The sequence below is a fragment of the Oncorhynchus nerka genome, unplaced genomic scaffold (assembly GCF_034236695.1).
Source record: "Oncorhynchus nerka isolate Pitt River unplaced genomic scaffold, Oner_Uvic_2.0 unplaced_scaffold_979, whole genome shotgun sequence".
Taxonomy (NCBI): domain Eukaryota; kingdom Metazoa; phylum Chordata; class Actinopteri; order Salmoniformes; family Salmonidae; genus Oncorhynchus; species Oncorhynchus nerka.
The window spans coordinates 177,851-200,063 of NW_027040313.1; the positions used below are offsets into that span (position 1 = coordinate 177,851).

The 22,213-nt window shown below is 43.6% G+C and overlaps 1 protein-coding gene across 1 annotated transcript in view; it reads right to left on the reverse strand.

Annotated features, from left to right (window-relative positions):
- LOC115127833 (intermembrane lipid transfer protein VPS13C-like) overlaps positions 1-22,213 on the reverse strand; it is a 184,301-nt gene that overhangs the window by 156,744 nt on the left and 5,344 nt on the right. The window contains 12 exon segments of the mRNA XM_065016450.1: positions 288-455; positions 583-686; positions 1,319-1,438; positions 6,028-6,187; positions 6,923-6,982; positions 14,130-14,209; positions 15,560-15,719; positions 17,727-17,875; positions 20,001-20,109; positions 20,882-21,029; positions 21,241-21,611; positions 21,947-21,965. Of these exon segments, the coding sequence (XP_064872522.1) occupies positions 288-455; positions 583-686; positions 1,319-1,438; positions 6,028-6,187; positions 6,923-6,982; positions 14,130-14,209; positions 15,560-15,719; positions 17,727-17,875; positions 20,001-20,109; positions 20,882-21,029; positions 21,241-21,611; positions 21,947-21,965 (1,648 nt within the window).

The window sequence follows — 22,213 nt, forward strand, 5'->3', positions numbered from 1 at the left end:
CTGAGACTCACCAACAAAGACATGACAAACTCCAGGACCCACGCTGAGACTCACCAACAAAGACATGACAAACTCCAGGACCCACGCTGAGACTCACCAACTCCAGTACCCACGCTGAGACTCACCAACTCCAGTCACCAACTCCACGCTGAGACTCACCAAAAGACATGAGACTCAAACTCCAGTACCCCTGCTGAGACTCACCAACTCCAGTACCCCGCTGAGACTCACCAACTCCAGTACCAACGCTGAGACTCACCAACTCCAGTACCCACGCTGAGACTCACCAGCAAAGACATGACAAACTTGTGGAGGTAGACGACTTGGACACAGCCCACGTTGAGCTGAACCTTCCCGTCTGTCTTGGAGGTGTCTGCGTAGCCGGCTCCCTCTGTGGCCTTGGGGGTCAGACTCATACTGAAACTAAACACCTCGTCTCCTACGATAGAGATGGCCTGCAACGGAGAACCAAACCGTTAGCAGGTAAACTCAACTGCAATATTTCACGGGGTTGAATGATATACTGTCGCATCTTCCTCCCTCCGTCACTGAAATCTTTCGTGGTTTTACTTCGTGACTTACCTTTTTGTGAATACTTTTTGGGTCAACGTTAATGACGATGAAATCCCGAAGGCGGGCAGAGATGTGGGTTTGAGGCCCTTGCATCAGGAGGGATCCATTGAAACCTGTACAACAAGATAAAATGTTGATCTGATGCTAACATCATTTCAGAAAAGGTAAACAGCAAAACACACAAGCACAAGACACTTAAATAACCCCCCCAAAAAATATTATTATGATTTTCATCATATACAAACCTTGGCTGAAATCCCTTACGAAAGCCCTAGATGATAATCAAATGTAAGTGTAGCTGTATAAAAGACAACATTGTGTAGGTTCTGTATGAGCCCCTGAGGGTTCTGTACGGGCCCTGAGGGTTCTGTAAGGGCCCCTGAGGGTTCTGTACGGGGCCCCTGAGGGTTCTGTACGGGGCCCCTGAGGGTTCTGTACGGGGCCCCTGAGTGTTCTGTAGGGGCCCCTGAGTGTTCTGTAGGGGCCCCTGAGTGTTCTGTAGGGGCCCCTGAGGGTTCTGTAGGGGCCCCTGAGGGTTCTGTAGGGGCCCCTGAGGGTTCTGTAGGGGCCCCTGAGGGTTCTGTAGGGGCCCCTGAGGGTTCTGTACGGGCCCCTGAGGGTTCTGTACGGGTCCCCTGAGGGTTCTGTACGGGCCCCTGAGGGTTCTGTACGGGGCCCCTGAGGGTTCTGTACGGGCCCCTGAGGGTTCTGTACGGGCCCCTGAGGGTTCTGTCTACATCGGCACCTTGTATCTTGATGTCAGCCATGTTGCAGTTCTGATCACACACTAGGACGTTGAACGCCCCCAGCCGCATCGTCACCTTCAGGTCGACGACGTCGCCGTCCGACGGAGAACCTAGAGCCGCTGTCATGGAAAGGGACAGAAGGTCACACGATGATTTCGCTATTGGTTGACCAACCAAAAGAGACATGTAAGACAGTCCTTCAGAATCTGTTATATCTAATGAAATGAATGGTACGTTTTCATTACTAACACGTGAAAACCAATACAAAAATATATATACATATGAATGAATGGTACGTTTCTGGATGTACTGTATGTAGTACATGAATACTTTCTGAATGTACTGTATGTAGTACATGAATACTTTCTGAATGTACTGTATGTAGTACATGAATACTTTCTGAATGTACTGTATGTAGTACATGAATACTTTCTGAATGTACTGTATGTAGTACATGAATACTTTCTGAATGTACTGTATGTAGTACATGAATACTTTCTGAATGTACTGTATGTAGTACATGAATACTTTCTGAATGTACTGTATGTAGTACATGAATACTTTCTGAATGTACTGTATGTAGTACATGAATACTTTCTGAATGTACTGTATGTAGTACATGAATACTTTCTGAATGTACTGTATGTAGTACATGAATACTTTCTGAATGTACTGTATGTAGTACATGAATACTTTCTGAATGTACTGTATGTAGTACATGAATACTTTCTGAATGTACTGTATGTAGTACATGAATACTTTCTGAATGTACTGTATGTAGTAGTACATGAATACTTTCTGAATGTACTGTATGTAGTACATGAATACTTTCTGAATGTACTGTATGTAGTACATGAATACTTTCTGAATGTACTGTATGTAGTACATGAATACTTTCTGAATGTACTGTATGTAGTACATGAATACTTTCTGAATGTACTGTATGTAGTACATGAATACTTTCTGAATGTACTGTATGTAGTACATGAATACTTTCTGAATGTACTGTATGTAGTACATGAATACTTTCTGAATGTACTGTATGTAGTACATGAATACTTTGAATGTACTGATGTAGTGTACTTTCTGTATGTATGTACATGAATACTTTCTGAATGTACTGTATGTAGTACATGAATACTTTCTGAATGTACTGTAATGAATACTGAATGTACTGTAGTACATGAATACTTTCTGAATGTACTGTATGTAGTACATGAATACTTTCTGAATGTACTGTATGTAGTACATGAATACTTTCTGAATGTACTGTATGTAGTACATGAATACTTTCTGAATGTACTGTATGTAGTACATGAATACTTTCTGAATGTACTGTATGTAGTACATGAATATGTCTGAATGTACTGTATGTAGTACATGAATACTGAATGTACTGTATGTAGTACATGAATACTTTCTGAATGTACTGTATGTAGTACATGAATACTTTCTGAATGTACTGTATGTAGTACATGAATACTTTCTGAATGTACTGTATGTAGTACATGAATACTTTCTGAATGTACTGTATGTAGTACATGAATACTTTCTGAATGTACTGTATGTAGTACATGAATACTTTCTGAATGTACTGTATGTAGTACATGAATACTCAATGTCTGAATGTACTGTATGTAGTACATGAATACTTTCTGAATGTACTGTATGTAGTACATGAATACTTTCTGAATGTACTGTATGTAGTACATGAATACTTTCTGAATGTACTGTATGTAGTACATGAATACTTTCTGAATGTACTGTATGTAGTACATGAATACTTTCTGAATGTACTGTATGTAGTACATGAATACTTTCTGAATGTACTGTATGTAGTACATGAATACTTGAATGTACTGTATGTATGTGAATACTGAATGTACTGTAGTGTACATGTAGTACATGAATACTTTCTGAATGTACTGTATGTAGTACATGAATACTTTCTGAATGTACTGTATGTAGTACATGAATACTTTCTGAATGTACTGTATACATGAATACATGAATACTTTCTGAATGTACTGTATCTGGTACATGAATACTTTCTGAATGTACTGTATGTAGAACATGAATACTTTCTGAATGTACTGTATGTAGTACATGAATACTTTCTGAATGTACTGTACATGGTGTATGTACATGAATACTTTCTGAATGTACTATATGTACACAGTGTATGTAGAACATGAATACTTTCTGAATGTACTAAATGTAGTACATGAATACTTCCTGAATGTACTGTATGTACACGGTGTATGTAGTACATGTGTGTTCATGATGTTTATAAAGGGCTGTCTCTGTGGTGCACGTCCGTAGTGTTTACACTACTACTGTATGAGGTGTGTAGAGTGTACAAAGCAGACCGATCACTAGAAATAGACGCCGATCCCGGACGTTTGAAAAGGTCGCCAGAACGTCGGTACTCAACCAATTCTAAACAATAACCCAGCTCTGGCAGTGAACTGGTGATGCTAGGAGCGTCGGTACTCAACCCTCAACCAATTCATACAATAACCCAGCTCTGGTAGTGAACTGGTGATGCTAGGAGCGTCGGTACTCAACCCTCAACCAATTCATACAATAACCCAGCTCTGGCAGTGAACTGGTGATGCTAGGAGCGTCGGTACTCAACCCTCAACCAATTATAAACAATAACCCAGCTCTGGCAGTGAACTGGTGATGCTAGGAGCGTCGGTACTCAACCCTCAACCAATTATAAACAATAACCCAGCTCTGGCAGTGAACTGGTGATGCTAGGAGCGTCGGTACTCAGCCCTCAACCAATTCTCAACAATAACCCAGCTCTGGCAGTGAACTGGTGATGCTAGGAGCGTCGGTACTCAGCCCTCAACCAATTATAAACAATAACCCAGCTCTGGCAGTGAACTGGTGATACTAGGAGCATCGGTACTCAACCCTCAACCAATTCTAAACAATAACCTGGCAGTGAACTGGTGATGCTAGGAGCGTCGGTACTCAACCCTCAACCAATTCATACAATAACCCAGCTCTGGCAGTGAACTGGTGATGCTAGGAGCGTCGGTACTCAACCAATTCTAAACAATAACCCAGCTCTGGCAGTGAACTGGTGATGCTAGGAGCGTCGGTACTCAGCCCTCAACCAATTCATACAATAACCCAGCTCTGGCAGTGAACTGGTGATGCTAGGAGCCGGATCCCACTGCTCAGAGCTCTGCGCTACTACCCAGTTCACAACGCTCTAGCATCACGAGAATACTTGATTGGTAATAGCTTCTCCTTTTGAATTATTTTGGTTTTAAGCCCTAACCTTCACCACTCAGAATGAACACCTAACCTTCACCACTCAGAATGAATACCTAACGAATACCTAACCTTCACCACTCAGAACGAACACCTAACCTTCACCACTCAGGACGAATCACCTAACATTCACCACTCAGGACGAACACCTAACCTTCACCACTCAGGACGAACACCTAACCTTCACCACTCAGGAACTGGTGATGCTAACACCTAACCTTCACCACTCAGGAACCCAACACCTAACCTTCACCACTCAGGAGCGAACACCTAACCTTCACCACTCAGGAACTGGTGACCTAACCTTCACCACTCAGGACTCTGCACCTAACCTTCACCACTCAGAACGAACACCTAACCTTCACCACTCAGAGCGAACACCTAACCTTCACCACTCAGAATGAACACCTAACCTTCACCACTCAGAATGAACACCTAACCTTCACCACTCAGAACGAATACCTAACGAATACCTAACCTTCACCACTCAGAATGAATACCTAACGAATACCTAACCTTCACCACTCAGAACGAACACCTAACCTTCACCACTCAGGACGAACACCTAACCTTCACCACTCAGGACGAACACCTAACCTTCACCACTCAGGACGAACACCTAACCTTCACCACTCAGGACGAACACCTAACCTTCACCACTCAGGACGAACACCTAACCTTCACCACTCAGAACGAACACCTAACCTTCACCACTCAGAACGAACACCTAACCTTCACCACTCAGAACGAACACCTAACCTTCACCACTCAGAACGAAAACCTAACCTTCACCACTCAGAACGAAAACCTAACCTTCACCACTCAGAACGAACACCTAACTTTCACCACTCAGAACGAACACCTAACCTTCACCACTCAGAACGAACACCTAACCTTCACCACTCAGAACGAACACCTAACCTTCACCACTCAGAACGAACACCTAACCTTCACCACTCAGAACGAACACCTAACCTTCACCACTCAGAACGAACACCTAACCTTCACCACTCAGAACGAACACCTAACCTTCACCACTCAGAACGAACACCTAACCTTCACCACTCAGAACGAACACCTAACCTTCACCACTCAGAACGAACACCTAACCTTCACCACTCAGAACGAAAACCTAACCTTCACCACTCAGAACGAAGACCTAACCTTCACCCCTCAGAATTAGTTTGTTCTGTTTGAACAGAAAAGGGGAAAACGATGACATCTCGCTGGTATAAAGTACGTCTACTGACTTGATGAAGAAAGGCCGTCTTCTCCTTGACCTTGTGCCTAGTTTCCTTCTAAGATGAGTGCAGGCTGTTGAGTGTGTGTATGCTTATAGTGTGTGTCAGTCTGTATGTTTGTGTGTGTAAATCTGTACAGTGTGTGTTGTGTTTTTGTGTAAAGTATATTGTGTGTTTACTTGACTTGGCGGAGATGGCCCTGCTGCTCTCCTCAGACTTCTGCTTAGGCTCCTCTGGTGAGGGGGGCAGGCTGCCGGAGGACAGGGCAGAAGACAGGAAGTCTATGGTGGAGAGGAGAGCCTCCGTGTGAAGCAGTAGATCCAGGGAGGTGAAGGTCACCTACAGGAGGGGGAGACGGGGAGAGAGAGTAGAGAGAGAGAAGAGAGTCGAGAGAGAGAGAGTAGAGAGAGAGAAGAGAGAGAGGAGAGAGAGAGAAAAGAGAAAGGGGAGAGAGAGAGAGAGAGAGTAGAGAGAGAGTACAGAAAGAGGAGAGAGAGAGAGAGAGTAGAGAGAGGGGAGAGAGAGAGAGGAGAGAAAAGAGAAAGGGGAGAGAGAAAGGGGAGAGAGAGGAGAGAGAGTAGAGAGAGAGTAGAGAAAGGGGTGAGAGAGTAGAGAAAGGGGAGAGAGAGTAGAGAAAGGGGAGAGAGTGGAGAGAGAGAGTAGGAAAGGGGAGAGAGAGAGGGGAAAGATAAAGAGTAGAGAGAGAGGGGAAAGAGAACGAGAGAGAGCCACTTAACCAAGTCACATGGACTGTGATGATCAGACGGTAAATGAAACGAGCCCTTTGAGGTCTTAAGAGAACAGGAAGATGTCGGCCGGCTTCACAGACCTCTCAGATCCCCTTTCAACAACCACCAGGCTCCATTAGCACGGCCGCTGCATTTACAAAGGTGCCAGTGCAGGCATAATGTTGTATCTAACATAGACACATATCAGAGCCTTTCCCAGCATTACAACTAGTTAAAGCTAGCTTAAAAACAACTGGTTGGAGTCTGGTTGAAATTATGTCGTTTTAATTTTGCCCGCTTGGATGTATAGGACGAATAAATAAACCGTTTAGATATCATTACTTACGTTGATCATCTGCTCAGTATTCTTGTGAACAGTGGCAAAGTTTGGCCTGTTTCTGTCAGCCTGAGAAGAAAGAAAACAGCAAATCAATCAGCAGTCATTTAGGAGTAATGGAAACACAAATCAAGTAGTAGTCATTTAAGAGTAATGGAAACACAAATTAATTAGCAGTCATTTAGGGGTAATGGAAACACAAATCAATTAGCAGTCATTTAGAGATAATGGAAACAAATCAATTAGCAGTCATTTAGGAGTAATGGAAACAAATAAATTAGCAGTCATTTAGGGGTAATGGAAACAAATCAATTAGTAGTCATTTAGGAGTAATGGAAACACAAATCAATTAGCAGTCATTTAGGAGTAATGGAAACACATATCAATTAGCAGTCATTTAGGGGTAATGGAAACAAATCAATTAGCATTAATTTAGTGGTAATGGAAACAAATCAATTAGCAGTCATTTAGTGGTAATGGAAACACAAATCAATTAGCAGTCATTTAGTGGTAATGGAAACACAAATCAATTAGCAGTCATTTAGGGGTAATGGAAACAAATCAATTAGCAGTCATTTAGGAGTAATGGAAACACAAATCAATTAGCAGTCATTTAGGAGTAATGGAAACACAAATCAATTAGCAGTCATTTAGGAGTAATGGAAACACAAAATCGATCACTATCACAAAACATTAGCAGTGGTTTAAATGCTCAAAATAACACAAAAGTAGACTTTGACCAGACCTACTCCTGATCCTTAGAGATGCTGCTTTGTTAACTAGGACCACTGGCTTCTGACAACCATTCATTTAGGAGGATTATATCAACACGTACATCTCACTGAGAAACACACTGACTGTCGTGTTGTCAGGCTTGACGCCAGGCACCACCAAGTCTGGAGTGGGCTTTAGTCTGAAATGGAACCCTACTCCTATATAGTGCACTACGTGTAGCATAGGGCTCTGGTCTAAAGTAGTGCACTACTTGTAGCATAGGGCTCTGGTCTAAAGTAGTGCACTACATAGGGAATAAGGTGCCATTTGGGACACAGGCCAGGCCTGGAGAGTGCCCTGGTCTATTGTGTTGATAATGACAGAGACAAACAGTGAGAATGTAATGTCCGTCTTGTACAGCATCTCTATAATGAGATTGAGGTTACGGGGTTGAAGATGACATCTCTGGGTTGTATTGACACCAGAGCCTGCTGCCTGGCACAGAAAACATGTCCACAGAGAGAGAGGACATATGGCTGGGGGTTTCTGAACACAGAACATGTCCACAGAGAGAGGACATACATACGGCTGGGGGTTTCTGAACAGAGAACATGTCCACAGAGAGAGGACATACATACGGCTGGGGGTTTCTGAACAGAGAACATGTCCACAGAGAGAGGACATATGGCTGGGGGTTTCTGAACAGAGAACATGTCCACAGAGAGAGGACATATGGCTGGGGGTTTCTGAACAGAAAACATGTCCACAGAGAGAGGACATATGGCTGGGGGTTTCTGAACAGAGAACATGTCCACAGAGAGAGGACATATGGCTGGGGGTTTCTGAACAGCTACAATACTGTATCATTAAATAGAACTACAGTGCAATGACCATGGGGATTCTGGGAATGCGCCTCTTTGCATTTCAAATAATTCATATGTGAATTTCCTATTTTAGGAAAGGCTCATAAAAGGTGTTTGATGAGGTATTTAATGACGTCAAATGCTTTAATTTCCAAAGTGATGAAATAATTCCAGACTGTAGGGGGAAAACAAGTGCTGCATAGAGCCCATATCGACTGTGTTTTTGCTGTTATACAAGGCTTTAAGAACAATAACAGTTATACAAGGCTTTAAGAACAATAACAGTTATACAAGGCTTTAAGAACAATAACAATAAGTTATACAAGGCTTTAAGAACAATAACAGTTATACAAGGCTTTAAGAACAATAACAATAAGTTATACAAGGCTTTAAGAACAAGAACAATAAGTTATACAAGGCTTTAAGAACAATAACAATAAGTTATACAAGGCTTTAAGAACAATAACAATAAGTTATACAAGGCTTTAAGAACAATAACAATAAGTTATACAAGGCTTTAAGAACAATAAGTTATACAAGGCTTTAAGAACAATAAGTTATACAAGGCTTTAAGAACAATAAGTTATACAAGGCTTTAAGAACAATAAGTTATACAAGGCTTTAAGAACACTAAGTTATACAAGGCTTTAAGAACACTAACAGTTATACAAGGCTTTAAGAACAATAAGTTATACAAGGCTTTAAGAACACTAACAATAAGTTATACAAGGCTTTAAGAACACTAACAATAAGTTATACAAGGCTTTAAGAACACTAACAATAAGTTATACAAGGCTTTAAGAACACTAACAGTTATACAAGGCTTTAAGAACAATAAGTTATACAAGGCTTTAAGAACAATAACAATAAGTTATACAAGGCTTTAAGAACAATAACAGTTATACAAGGCTTTAAGAACACTAACAATAAGTTATACAAGGCTTTAAGAACACTAACAGTTATACAAGGCTTTAAGAACAATAAGTTATACAAGGCTTTAAGAACAATAACAATACGTTATACAAGGCTTTAATAACAATAAGACTCCATAAGAATAATACATGAAAGCAATAATGTTTGTACCATGTTTTGTGCTGCTACCATGTCGCGCTGCTACCATGTCGCGTTACTACCATGTTTTTTTAATACCGTTGTGTTAATACCCTTGTGTTACTACCATGTTGTGTTACTACCATGTTGTGTTACTACCATGTTGTGTTAATACCATGTTGTGTTACTACCATGTTGTGTTAATACCATGTTGTGTTAATACCATGTTGTGTTAATACCATGTTGTGTTACTACCATGTTGTGTTACTACCATGTTGTGTTACTATCATGTTGTGTTAATACCATGTTGTGTTGCTACCATGTTGTGTTGCTACCATGTTGTGATGCTACCATGTTGTGTTACTACCATGTTGTGTTGCTACCATGTTGTGATGCTACCATGTTGTGTTACTACCATGTTGTGTTGCTACCATGTTGTGCCGCTACCATGTTGTGTTGCTACCATGTTGTGCTTCTACCATGTTGTGTTGCTACCATGTTGTACTGCTACCATGTTGTGCTGGTACCATGTTGTGCTGCTACCATGTTGTGCTGCTACCATGTTGTTGTCATGTCGTGCCGCTACCATGTCGTGCCGCTACCATGTCGCGCCGCTACCATGTCGCGCCGCTACCATGTCGCGCCGCTACCATGTCGCGCCGCTACCATGTCGCGTCGCTACCATGTCGCGTCACTACCATGTCGCGTTACTACCATGTCGTGTTAATACCATGTTGTGCCGCTACCATGTTGTGCTGCTACCATGTCGTGCTGCTACCATGTTGTGTTGCTACCATGTTGTGTTGCTACCATGTTGTGCTGCTACCATGTTGTGCTGCTACCATGTTGTGCTGCTACCATGTCGTGTTAATACCATGTCGTGTTAATACCATGTTGTGTTACTACCATGTTGTGTTACTACCATGTTGTGTTACTATCATGTTGTGTTACTATCATGTTGTGTTAATACCATGTGCCGCTACCATGTTGTGTTGCTACCATGTTGTGTTAATACCATGTTGTGTTACTACCATGTTGTGTTGCTACCATGTTGTGTTGCTACCATGTTGTGCCGCTACCATGTTGTGTTGCTACCATGTTGTGCCGCTACCATATTGTGCTACTACCATGTTGTGTTACAATCATGTTGTGTTACTACCATGTTGTGTTACTACCATGTTGTGCCGCTACCATGTTGTGCCGCTACCATGTTGTGCTTCTACCATGTTGTGCTGCTACCATGTTGTGTTACTACCATGTTGTGTTACTACCATGTTGTGCCGCTACCATGTTGTGCCGCTACCATGTTGTGTTGCTACCATGTTGTGCTTCTACCATGTTGTTCTGCTACCATGTTGTGCTGCTACCATGTTGTGCTGCTACCACCATGTTGTGCTGCTACCATGTTGTGCTGCTACCATGTTGTGCTGCTACCATGTTGTTGTCATGTCATGTTGCTACCATGTCGTGCCGCTACCATGTCGTGCCGCTACCATGTCGCGTCGCTACCATGTCGCGTCGCTACCATGTCGCGTCACTACCATGTCGCGTTACTACCATGTCGTGTTAATACCATGTCGTGTTACTACCATGTCGTGTTACTACCATGTTGTGTTAATACCATGTTGTGCCGCTACCATGTTGTGTTGCTACGATGTTGTGCTGCTACCATGTTGTGTTGCTACGATGTTGTGTTAATACCATGTTTTGTTACTACCATGTTGTGCCGCTACCATGTTGTGTTGCTACCATGTTGTGTTGCTACCATGTTGTGTTGCTACCATGTTGTGCTGCTACCATGTTGTGCTGCTACCATGTTGGGTTGCTACCATGTTGGGTTGCTACCATGTTGTGCTGCTACCATGTTGTGCCGCTACCATGTTGTGCCGCTAGCATGTTGTGCCGCTAGCATGTTGTTCTGCTACCATGTTGTTGTCATGTCATGTTGCTACCGTGTTGTGTTGCTACCATGTTGTGCTGCTACCATGTTGTGCTGCTACCATGTTGTGCTGCTACCATGTTGTGCTGCTACCATGTTGTGCTGCTACCATGTTGTTGTCATGTCGTGCCGCTACCATGTCGTGCCGCTACCATGTCGTGCCGCTACCATGTCGTGCCGCTACCATGTCGTGCCGCTACCATGTCGTGTTGCTACCATGTTGTGTTGCTACCATGTTGTGCTACTACCATGTTGTTGTCATGTTGTGTTGCTGCCTTGCTATGTTGTCGTCTTAGGTCTCTATTTATGCAGTGTTGTGGTGTCTCTTGTCGTGATGTGTGTTTTGTCCTATATTTATATAGGTATAGACTGTACTAGAGGTATAGACTTTACTAGAGGTATAGACTGGGCTAGAGGGCTGTACTAGAGGTATAGACTGGGCTAGAGGGCTGTACTAGAGGTCAGGACTGGGCTAGAGGTATAGACTGGGCTAGAGGTATAGACTATACTAGAGGTATAGACTGGGCTAGAGGTAGAGACTATACTAGAGGTATAGACTGTACTATACTAGATGTCAGGACTGGGCTAGAGGTATAGACTGTACTATACTAGAGGTCAGGACTGGGCTAGAGGTATAGACTGGGCTGGAGGGCTGTACTAGAGGTATAGACTGTACTAGAGGTATAGACTGGGCTAGAGGTATAGACTGGGCTAGAGGTCTGTACTAGAGGTATAGACTGTACTATACTAGAGGTCAGGACTGGGCTAGAGGTATAGACTGTACTAGAGGTATAGACTGTACTAGAGGTATAGACTGTACTAGAGGTATAGACTGGGCTAGAGGTATAGACTGTACTAGAGGTATAGACTGTACTATACTAGAGGTCAGGACTGGGCTAGAGGTATAGACTGGGCTAGAGGGCTATACTAGAGGTCAGGACTGGGCTAGAGGTATAGACTGTACTAGAGGTATAGACTGTACTAGAGGTATAGACTGTACTAGAGGTATAGACTGTACTAGAGGTATAGACTGTACTAGAGGTATAGACTGTACCAGAGGTCAAGACTGTACTAGATGTATAGACTGGGCTAGAGGTATAGACTTTACTATACTAGAGGTATAGACTGGGCTAGAGGTATAGACTGGGCTAGAGGTATAGACTGGGCTAGAGGTATAGACTGGGCTAGAGGTATAGACTGGGCTAGAGGTATAGACTTTACTATACTAGAGGTCAGGACTGGGCTAGAGGTATAGACTGGGCTAGAGGGCTATACTAGAGGTCAGGACTGGGCTAGAGGTATAGACTGTACTAGAGGTATAGACTGTACTAGAGGTATAGACTGTACTATACTAGAGGTCAGACTGGGCTAGAGGTATAGACTGGGGCTAGAGGTATAGACTGGGCTAGAGGTATAGACTTTACTATACTAGAGGTATAGGACTGGGCTAGAGGTATAGACTGGGCTAGAGGTATAGACTGTACTAGACTGGGCTAGAGGTATAGACTGGGCTAGAGGTATAGACTGTACTATACTAGAGGTATAGGACTGGGCTAGAGGTATAGACTGGGCTTACTATACTAGAGGTATAGACTGTACTGTACTACTAGAGGTCAGGACTGGGCTAGAGGTATAGACTGGGCTAGAGGGCTGTACTAGAGGTATAGACTGGGCTAGAGGTATAGACTGGGCTAGAGGGACTGTACTAGAGGTATAGACTGCTAGAGGTATAGACTGGGCTAGAGGTATAGACTGGGCTAGAGGTATAGACTGGGCTAGAGGTATAGACTGGGCTAGAGGGCTGTACTAGAGGTATAGACTGGGATAGAGGTATAGACTGGGCTAGAGGGCTGTACTAGAGGTATAGACTGGGCTAGAGGTATAGACTGGGCTAGAGGTATAGACTGGGCTAGAGGTATAGACTGGGCTAGAGGGCTGTACTAGAGGTATAGACTGGGCTAGAGGTATAAACTGGGCTAGAGGTATAAACTGGGCTAGAGGTATAGACTGGGCTAGAGGTATAGACTGGGCTAGAGGTATAGACTGGGCTAGAGGTATAGACTGGGCTAGAGGTATAGACTGGGCTAGAGGGCTGTACTAGAGGTATAGACTGGGCTAGAGGTATAGACTGGGCTAGAGGTATAGACTGGGCTAGAGGTATAGACTGGGCTAGAGGTATAGACTGGGCTAGAGGTATAGACTGGGCTAGAGGTATAGACTGGGCTAGAGGTATAGACTGGGCTAGAGGTATAGACTGGGCTAGAGGTATAGACTGGGCTAGAGGTATAGACTATATAGCATTGGAGTCAACACGGGTCAGCATCCCTGTGGAACGCTTTCGACACCTTGTAGAGTCCATGACCCGACGAATTGAGGCTGTTCTGAGGGAGGAAGGGGGAGCAAGACAATATTAGGAAGGTGTTCACTCAGTATATAACCAAGACAATATTAGGAAGGTGTTCACTCAGTATATAACCAAGACAATATTAGGAAGGTGTTCACTCAGTATATAACCAAGACAATATTAGGAAGGTGTTCACTCAGTGTATAACCAAGACAATATTAGGAAGGTGTTCACTCAGTGTATAACCAAGACAATATTAGGAAGGTGTTCACTCAGTGTATAACCAAATCAATAGGTATGTCTCACCTTGAAGTATTCCACTTTGAGAAGGTCAGCACCTGACTCCACAGAGGAACTGATCAGACACAGTGGTTCACCGTTGGAATCTAGAAAACAGTCAAATGGAAATCAATGGCTTTCTGATTTACCAACTAGAACACTGGGATGTATTTCATTCCTAACCAGAATGACCAGACCAGTTTAAATCATGGTAACTACTGTATTCCAGACCAGTTTAAATCATGGTAACTATTGTATTCCAGACCAGTTTAAATCATGGTAACTACTGTATTCCTAACCAGAATGACCAGACCAGTTTAAATCATGGTAACTATTGTATTCCAGACCAGTTTAAATCATGGTAACTACTGTATTCCAGACCAGTATAAATCATGGTAACTACTGTATTCCAGACCAGTTTAAATCATGGTAACTATTGTATTCCAGACCAGTTTAAATCATGGTAACTACTGTATTCCTAACCAGAATGTCAGACCAGTTTAAATCATGGTAACTACTGTATTCCTAACCAGAATGTCAGACCAGTTTAAATCATGGTAACTACTGTATTCCAGACCAGTTTAAATCATGGTAACTACTGTATTCCAGACCAGTTTAAATCATGGTAACTACTGTATTCCAGACCAGTTTAAATCATGGTAACTACTGTATTCCAGACCAGTTTAAATCATGGTAACTACTGTATTCCTAACCAGAATGTCAGACCAGTTTAAATCATGGTAACTACTGTATTCCTAACCAGAATGACCAGACCAGTTTAAATCATGGTAACTACTGTATTCCAGACCAGTTTAAATCATGGTAACTACTGTATTCCTAACCAGAATGACCAGACCAGTTTAAATCATGGTAACTACTGTATTCCTAACCAGAATGACCAGACCAGTTTAAATCATGGTAACTACTGTATTCCAGACCAGTTTAAATCATGGTAACTACTGTATTCCAGACCAGTTTAAATCATAGTAACTACTGTATTCCTAACCAGAATGTTAGACCAGTTTAAATCATGGTAACTACTGTATTCCAGACCAGTTTAAATCATGGTAACTACTGTATTCCAGACCAGTTTAAATCATGGTAACTACTGTATTCCTAACCAGAATGTCAGACCAGTTTAAATCATGGTAACTACTGTATTCCAGACCAGTTTAAATCATGGTAACTATTGTATTCCAGACCAGTTTAAATCATGGTAACTACTGTATTCCTAACCAGAATGACCAGACCAGTTGAAATCATGGTAACTACTGTATTCCAGACCAGTTTAAATCATGGTAATTATTGTATTCAGTATTTAAACATAACAGGCCTTGAGGTTAAAGCCACCGACCTGAGAACCCCAGGTACATCGTAGAGGGTCTCTTGTTGTGGGCCACCATGTCATATGAACTATCATATACAACATGACACCTCGACAGGCTAAAGCCACCGACCTGAGAACTCCAGGCACTTCATAGAGATTTTCTTGATGTACGTTGTGGCCACCATGTCGTACTTCCTGACATTGGTGTGGATGCCCAGCTGGGCTACGTGGAGAACCAGGAACGGACTCTCCTTCTGATCTGACCTGGACTTCTTCAGCTTCACAACCACCTGATGGAGCGATACAGTCCATTCAGCCCGCCTTTACTTAACCAGGTTACTTGTTTAACAACACATTATCTTTTGCAATAACGACCTGACCACATCTTGGTAGGTAGACAACGAAGGAGATTTGAGACGTAGCAGGAGTAACGTTGGATGGATTTGGGAGTGTCTAGTTTTCAACGAGTGATGGAGATAGACACTGTGACGTGTTTAAACTGCATCAACATCCAACTGTACAAAGAGACATTTTATTTCCCTTGGTGCTTCAGGAAAGGTACTAAAGACACAGCATACTGTGTATATTAGCCAGGAAATGACATCACAACAGACCACTGTGTATATTAGCCAGCTAATGACATCACAACAGACCACTGTGTATATTAGCCAGCTAATGACATCACAACAGACCACTGTGTATATTAGCCAGCTAATGACATCACAACAGACCACTGTGTATATTAGCCAGCTAATGACATCACAACAGACCACTGTGTATATTAGCCAGCTAATGACATCACAACAGACCACTGTGTATATTAGCCAGCTAATGACATCACAACAGACCACTGTGTATATTAGCCAGCTAATGACATCACAACAGACCACTGTGTATATTAGCCAGCTAATGACATCACAACAGACCACTGTGTATATTAGCCAGCTAATGACATCACAACAGACCACTGTGTATATTAGCCAGCTAATGACATCACAACAGACCACTGTGTATATTAGCCAGCTAATGACATCACAACAGACCACTGTGTATATTAGCCAGCTAATGACATCACAACAGACCACTGTGTATATTAGCCAGCTAATGACATCACAACAGACCACTGTGTATATTAGCCAGCTAATGACATCACAACAGACCACTGTGTATATTAGCCAGCTAATGACATCACAACAGACCACTGTGTATATTAGCCAGCTAATGACATCACAACAGACCACTGTGTATATTAGCCAGCTAATGACATCACAACAGACCACTGTGTATATTAGCCAGCTAATGACATCACAACAGACCACTGTGTATATTAGCCAGCTAATGACATCACAACAGACCACTGTGTATATTAGCCAGCTAATGACATCACAACAGACCACTGTGTATATTAGCCAGCTAATGACATCACAACAGACCACTGTGTATATTAGCCAGCTAATGACATCACAACAGACCACTGTGTATATTAGCCAGCTAATGACATCACAACAGACCACTGTGTATATTAGCCAGCTAATGACATCACAACAGACCACTGTGTATATTAGCCAGCTAATGACATCACAACAGACCACTGTGTATATTAGCCAGGAAATGACATCACAACAGACCACTGTGTATATTAGCCAGCTAATGACATCACAACAGACCACTGTGTATATTAGCCAGCTAATGACATCACAACAGACCACTGTGTATATTAGCCAGGAAATGACATCACAACAGACCACTGTGTATATTAGCCAGCTAATGACATCACAACAGACCACTGTGTATATTAGCCAGGAAATGACATCACAACAGACCACTGTGTATATTAGCCAGGAAATGACATCACAACACACCACTGTGTATATTAGCCAGCTAATGACATCACAACAGAACACTGTGTTTAGGTCGGTAGATAGCTAATGACATCACAACAGACCACTGTGTATATTAGCCAGCTAATGACATCACAACAGACCACTGTGTATATTAGCCAGCTAATGACATCACAACAGACCACTGTGTATATTAGCCAGCTAATGACATCACAACAGACCACTGTGTACATTAGCCAGCTAATGACATCACAACAGAACACTGTGTTTAGGTCGGTAGATAGCTAATAACATCACAACAGACCACTGTGTATATTAGCCAGCTAATGACATCACAACAGACCACTGTGTTTAGGTCGGGTAGATAGCTAATGACATCACAACAGACCACTGTGTATATTAGCCAGCTAATGACATCACAACAGACCACTGTGTTTAGGTCGGGTAGATAGCTACCTCCTTAATCTCCAGGTTGAGCAGCATATTGACGATGTTTTCTCCCAGTCCTCCTGCATTGGTGACAGCAACAGGTTGTCCTCCTCCTCCAGCCTCCACAGGTTGACATCCCACCTCATTCCCCTCCAGCTGGTGCTGCTCTGCCTTGTCTAGACATTACCAGTAAAGACATTTATCAGCTGTTCAATAGACATTATCTCCAGTAATACACGTTCACCTGTTTTGACATCTCTGCTGTGTCTAGCAAAGATTACAAATTCGAAAAAACTTTATTGTTCGATCTTGTGGAACGGAAAGTCATATTGAGGCTGTACATGCATGCAATGCATCATCAATTAGCCTGGTTCCAGATCAGTTTAATTGTTTTATTTGACCTTGATTTAATGAGTCAAGTCAGTTAAGAATAAATTCTTATTTACAATGACGGCCTACCGGGGAACAGTGGGTTAACTGCTTTGTTCAGGGGGCAGAACGACAGATTTTTTTACCTTGTCAGCTCAGGGATTCGATCTAGCGACCTTTCGGTTACTAGGATCTAGACACTAGGATCTACCTCCAGGCCCTAGTTACAGTGTGTTTGGTGTGTAAGGCACTAGGATCTACCTCCAGGCCCTAGTTACAGTGTGTTTGGTGTGTAAGGCACTAGGATCTACCTCCAGGCCCTAGTTACAGTGTGTAAGATACTAGGATCCACCTCCAGGCCCTAGTTACAGTGTGTAAGACACTAGGATCTACCTCCAGGCCCTAGTTACAGTGTGTTTGGTGTGTAAGACACTAGGACCCACCTCCAGGCCCTAGTTACAGTGTGTTTGGTGTGTAAGACACTAGGACCCACCTCCAGGCCCTAGTTACAGTGTGTTTGGTGTGTAAGACACTAGGACCTACCTCCAGGCCCTAGTTACAATGTGTTTGGTGTGTAAGACACTAGGATCTACCTCCAGGCCCTAGTTACAGTGTGTAAGACACTAGGATCTACCTCCAGGCCCTAGTTACAGTGTGTAAGACACTAGGATCTACCTCCAGGCCCTAGTTACAGTGTGTAAGACACTAGGATCCACCTCCAGGCCCTAGTTACAGTGTGTAAGACAATAGGATCTACCTCCAGGCCCTAGTTACAGTGTGTTTGGTGTGTAAGACACTAGGATCTACCTCCAGGCCCTAGTTACAGTGTGTAAGACACTAGGATCTACCTCCAGGCCCTAGTTACAGTGTGTTTGGTGTGTAAGACACTAGGACCTACCTCCAGGCCCTAGTTACAGTGTGTAAGACACTAGGATCTACCTCCAGGCCCTAGTTACAGTGTGTAAGACACTAGGATCTACCTCCAGGCCCTAGTTACAGTGTGTAAGACACTAGGATCTACCTCCAGGCCCTAGTTACAGTGTGTTTGGTGTGTAAGACACTAGGATCTACCTCCAGGCCCTAGTTACAGTGTGTAAGACACTAGGATCTACCTCCAGGCCCTAGTTACAGTGTGTTTGGTGTGTAAGACACTAGGACCCACCTCCAGGCCCTAGTTACAGTGTGTTTAGGTGTGTAAGACACTAGGACCCACCTCCAGGCCCTAGTTACAGTGTGTAAGACACTAGGATCTACCTCCAGGCCCTAGTTACAGTGTGTAAGACACTAGGATCTACCTCCAGGCCCTAGTTACAGTGTGTAAGACACTAGGATCTACCTCCAGGCCCTAGTTACAGTGTGTTTGGTGTGTAAGACACTAGGATCTACCTCCAGGCCCTAGTTACAGTGTGTTTGGTGTGTAAGACACTAGAACCTACCTCCAGGCCCTAGTTACAGTGTGTAAGACACTAGGATCCACCTCCAGGCCCTAGTTACAGTGTGTAAGACACTAGGATCTACCTCCAGGCCCTAGTTACAGTGTGTAAGACACTAGGATCTACCTCCAGGCCCTAGTTACAGTGTGTTTGGTGTGTAAGACACTAGGATCTACCTCCAGGCCCTAGTTACAGTGTGTTTGGTGTGTAAGACACTAGAACCTACCTCCAGGCCCTAGTTACAGTGTGTAAGACACAAGGATCTACCTCCAGGCCCTAGTTACAGTGTGTAAGACACTAGGATCTACCTCCAGGCCCTAGTTACAGTGTGTAAGACACTAGGATCTACCTCCAGGCCCTAGTTACAGTGTGTTTGGTGTGTAAGACACTAGGATCTACCTCCAGACCCTAGTTACAGTGTGTTTGGTGTGTAAGACACTAGGATCTACCTCCAGGCCCTAGTTACAGTGTGTTTGGTGTGTAAGACACTAGGACCCACCTCGGGCTACTTGTTTCTTGACGTCCATGACGTGCTCTTTGCTGCCCTCTCCGATGTTCTCCCTCAGTGTCTTCATCAGGACACCAAAGTCCTCCTCACCGAGAGCCATCTGGAGGGAGGAGATTAAAAAGGGATGGAAAACATCTTGATCTGGTGTAACCTCTCCTTTTATTTATACAACAGACCTTTATTTATACAACTGGATCCCATTGAGATCAAACTTCTGTGTTTCTAGGCAGACCTGTCCTCCTAGAAGGCAACATCTGTGTTTCTAGGCAGACCTGTCCTCCTAGAAGGCAACATCTGTGTTTCTAGGCAGACCTGTCCTCCTAGAAGGCAACATCTGTGTTTCTAGGCAGACCTGTCCTCCTAGAAGGCCAACATCTGTGTTTCTAGGCAGACCTGTCCTCCTAGAAGGCCAACATCTGTGTTTCTAGGCAGACCTGTCCTCCTAGAAGGCAACATCTGTGTTTCTAGGCAGACCTGTCCTCCTAGAAGGCCAACATCTGTGTTTCTAGGCAGACCTGTCCTCCTAGAAGGCCAACATCTGTGTTTCTAGGCAGACCTGTCCTCCTAGAAGGCAACTTATGTGTTTCTAGGCAGACCTGTCCTCCTAGAAGGCAACTTATGTGTTTCTAGGCAGACCTGTCCTCCTAGAAGGCAACTTCTGTATTCAGAGAACCACCAGCAGTCAGTGGAAATGGAATCATTTTTCTGAGAATAAATACAATGGAAGATGCTCCTACAGTCAGTGTTAGGGTCAGGGTCAGTGTTAGGGTCAGTGTTAGGGTCAGTGTTAGGGTCAGGGTCAGTATTAGGGTCAGTGTTAGGGTCAGTGTCAGGGTCAGTGTTAGGGTCAGTGTCAGGGTCAGTAAACCTACATTCATAGACTTGAGCATTCCTTGAACCTCTACTCCAGGGATCTTGTTGTACCAGGAAGAGGCCAGGTTACGTTTGACCAGAAGCTCTAAATTGATTGGCTGAAGGATCTCAATGTCTGTCTGTGGGGAGCCTTGTTTCAGCGTGGTCCTATAGAGAGATGAATAAAGTGGGATTACCCAATCAGAGGACACACACACACACACTTCAAATGAGTACGCTAACAATCTGGCTCCAAGGACCATGAAAGAAAGAATAAATGAAAGACAACGTTAACACACACACACACACACACACACACACACACACGCCAAGCAGTATGTCCTATTTTAGCACCAAACGTTGTAGTCTCCTCTAATACCTGGACAGTTTGAGCTGAGTGAGTTTGACGTCCATGGTGTCCAAGACAACGGGGAGCGAGAACCCTTCAGCAGACATCAGACTGAAACTGTTGCCCACGGTGATGAGTCCCAGGTCCACCACAAACGCATCGCGTGAGGTGGAGGACTGAGGGATGACGATGAGAGGGGCCTTCAGCTTGACGTCCATGGAGAGACGGAAGCTCTTCTGGGCAAAGTCTCTGACGCTGGAGGCCGCCTTCTCTGCTGCCTGGGCCGTGGCCACACTCAACGCCTCTTTGGCCATCTGGAAGTTATCCAGAAATGTCTGGGGGGGGGCGAAGGACAGAGACCATGAAGACACTAACACAGCAGGACAGAGACCATGAAGACACTAACACAGCAGGACAGAGACCATGAAGACACTAACACAGCAGGACAGAGACCATGAAGACACTAACACAGAAGACACTAACACAGCAGGACAGAGACCATGAAGACACTAACACAGCAGGACAGAGACCATGAAGACACTAACACAGCAGGACAGAGACCATGAAGACACTAACACAGCAGGACAGAGACCATGAAGACACTAACACAGCAGGACAGAGACAGAAGACACTAACACAGAAGACACTAACACAGCAGGACAGAGACCATGAAGACACTAACACAGCAGGACAGAGACCATGAAGACACTAACACAGAGACCATGAAGACACTAACACAGAGACCCATGAAGACACTAACACAGCAGGACAGAGACCATGAAGACACTAACACAGCAGGACAGAGACCATGAAGACACTAACACAGCAGGACAGAGACCATGAAGACACTAACACAGCAGGACAGAGACCATGAAGACACTAACACAGCAGGACAGAGACCATGAAGACACTAACACAGCAGGACAGAGACCATGAAGACACTAACACAGCAGGACAGAGACCATGAAGACACTAACACAGCAGGACAGAGACCATGAAGACA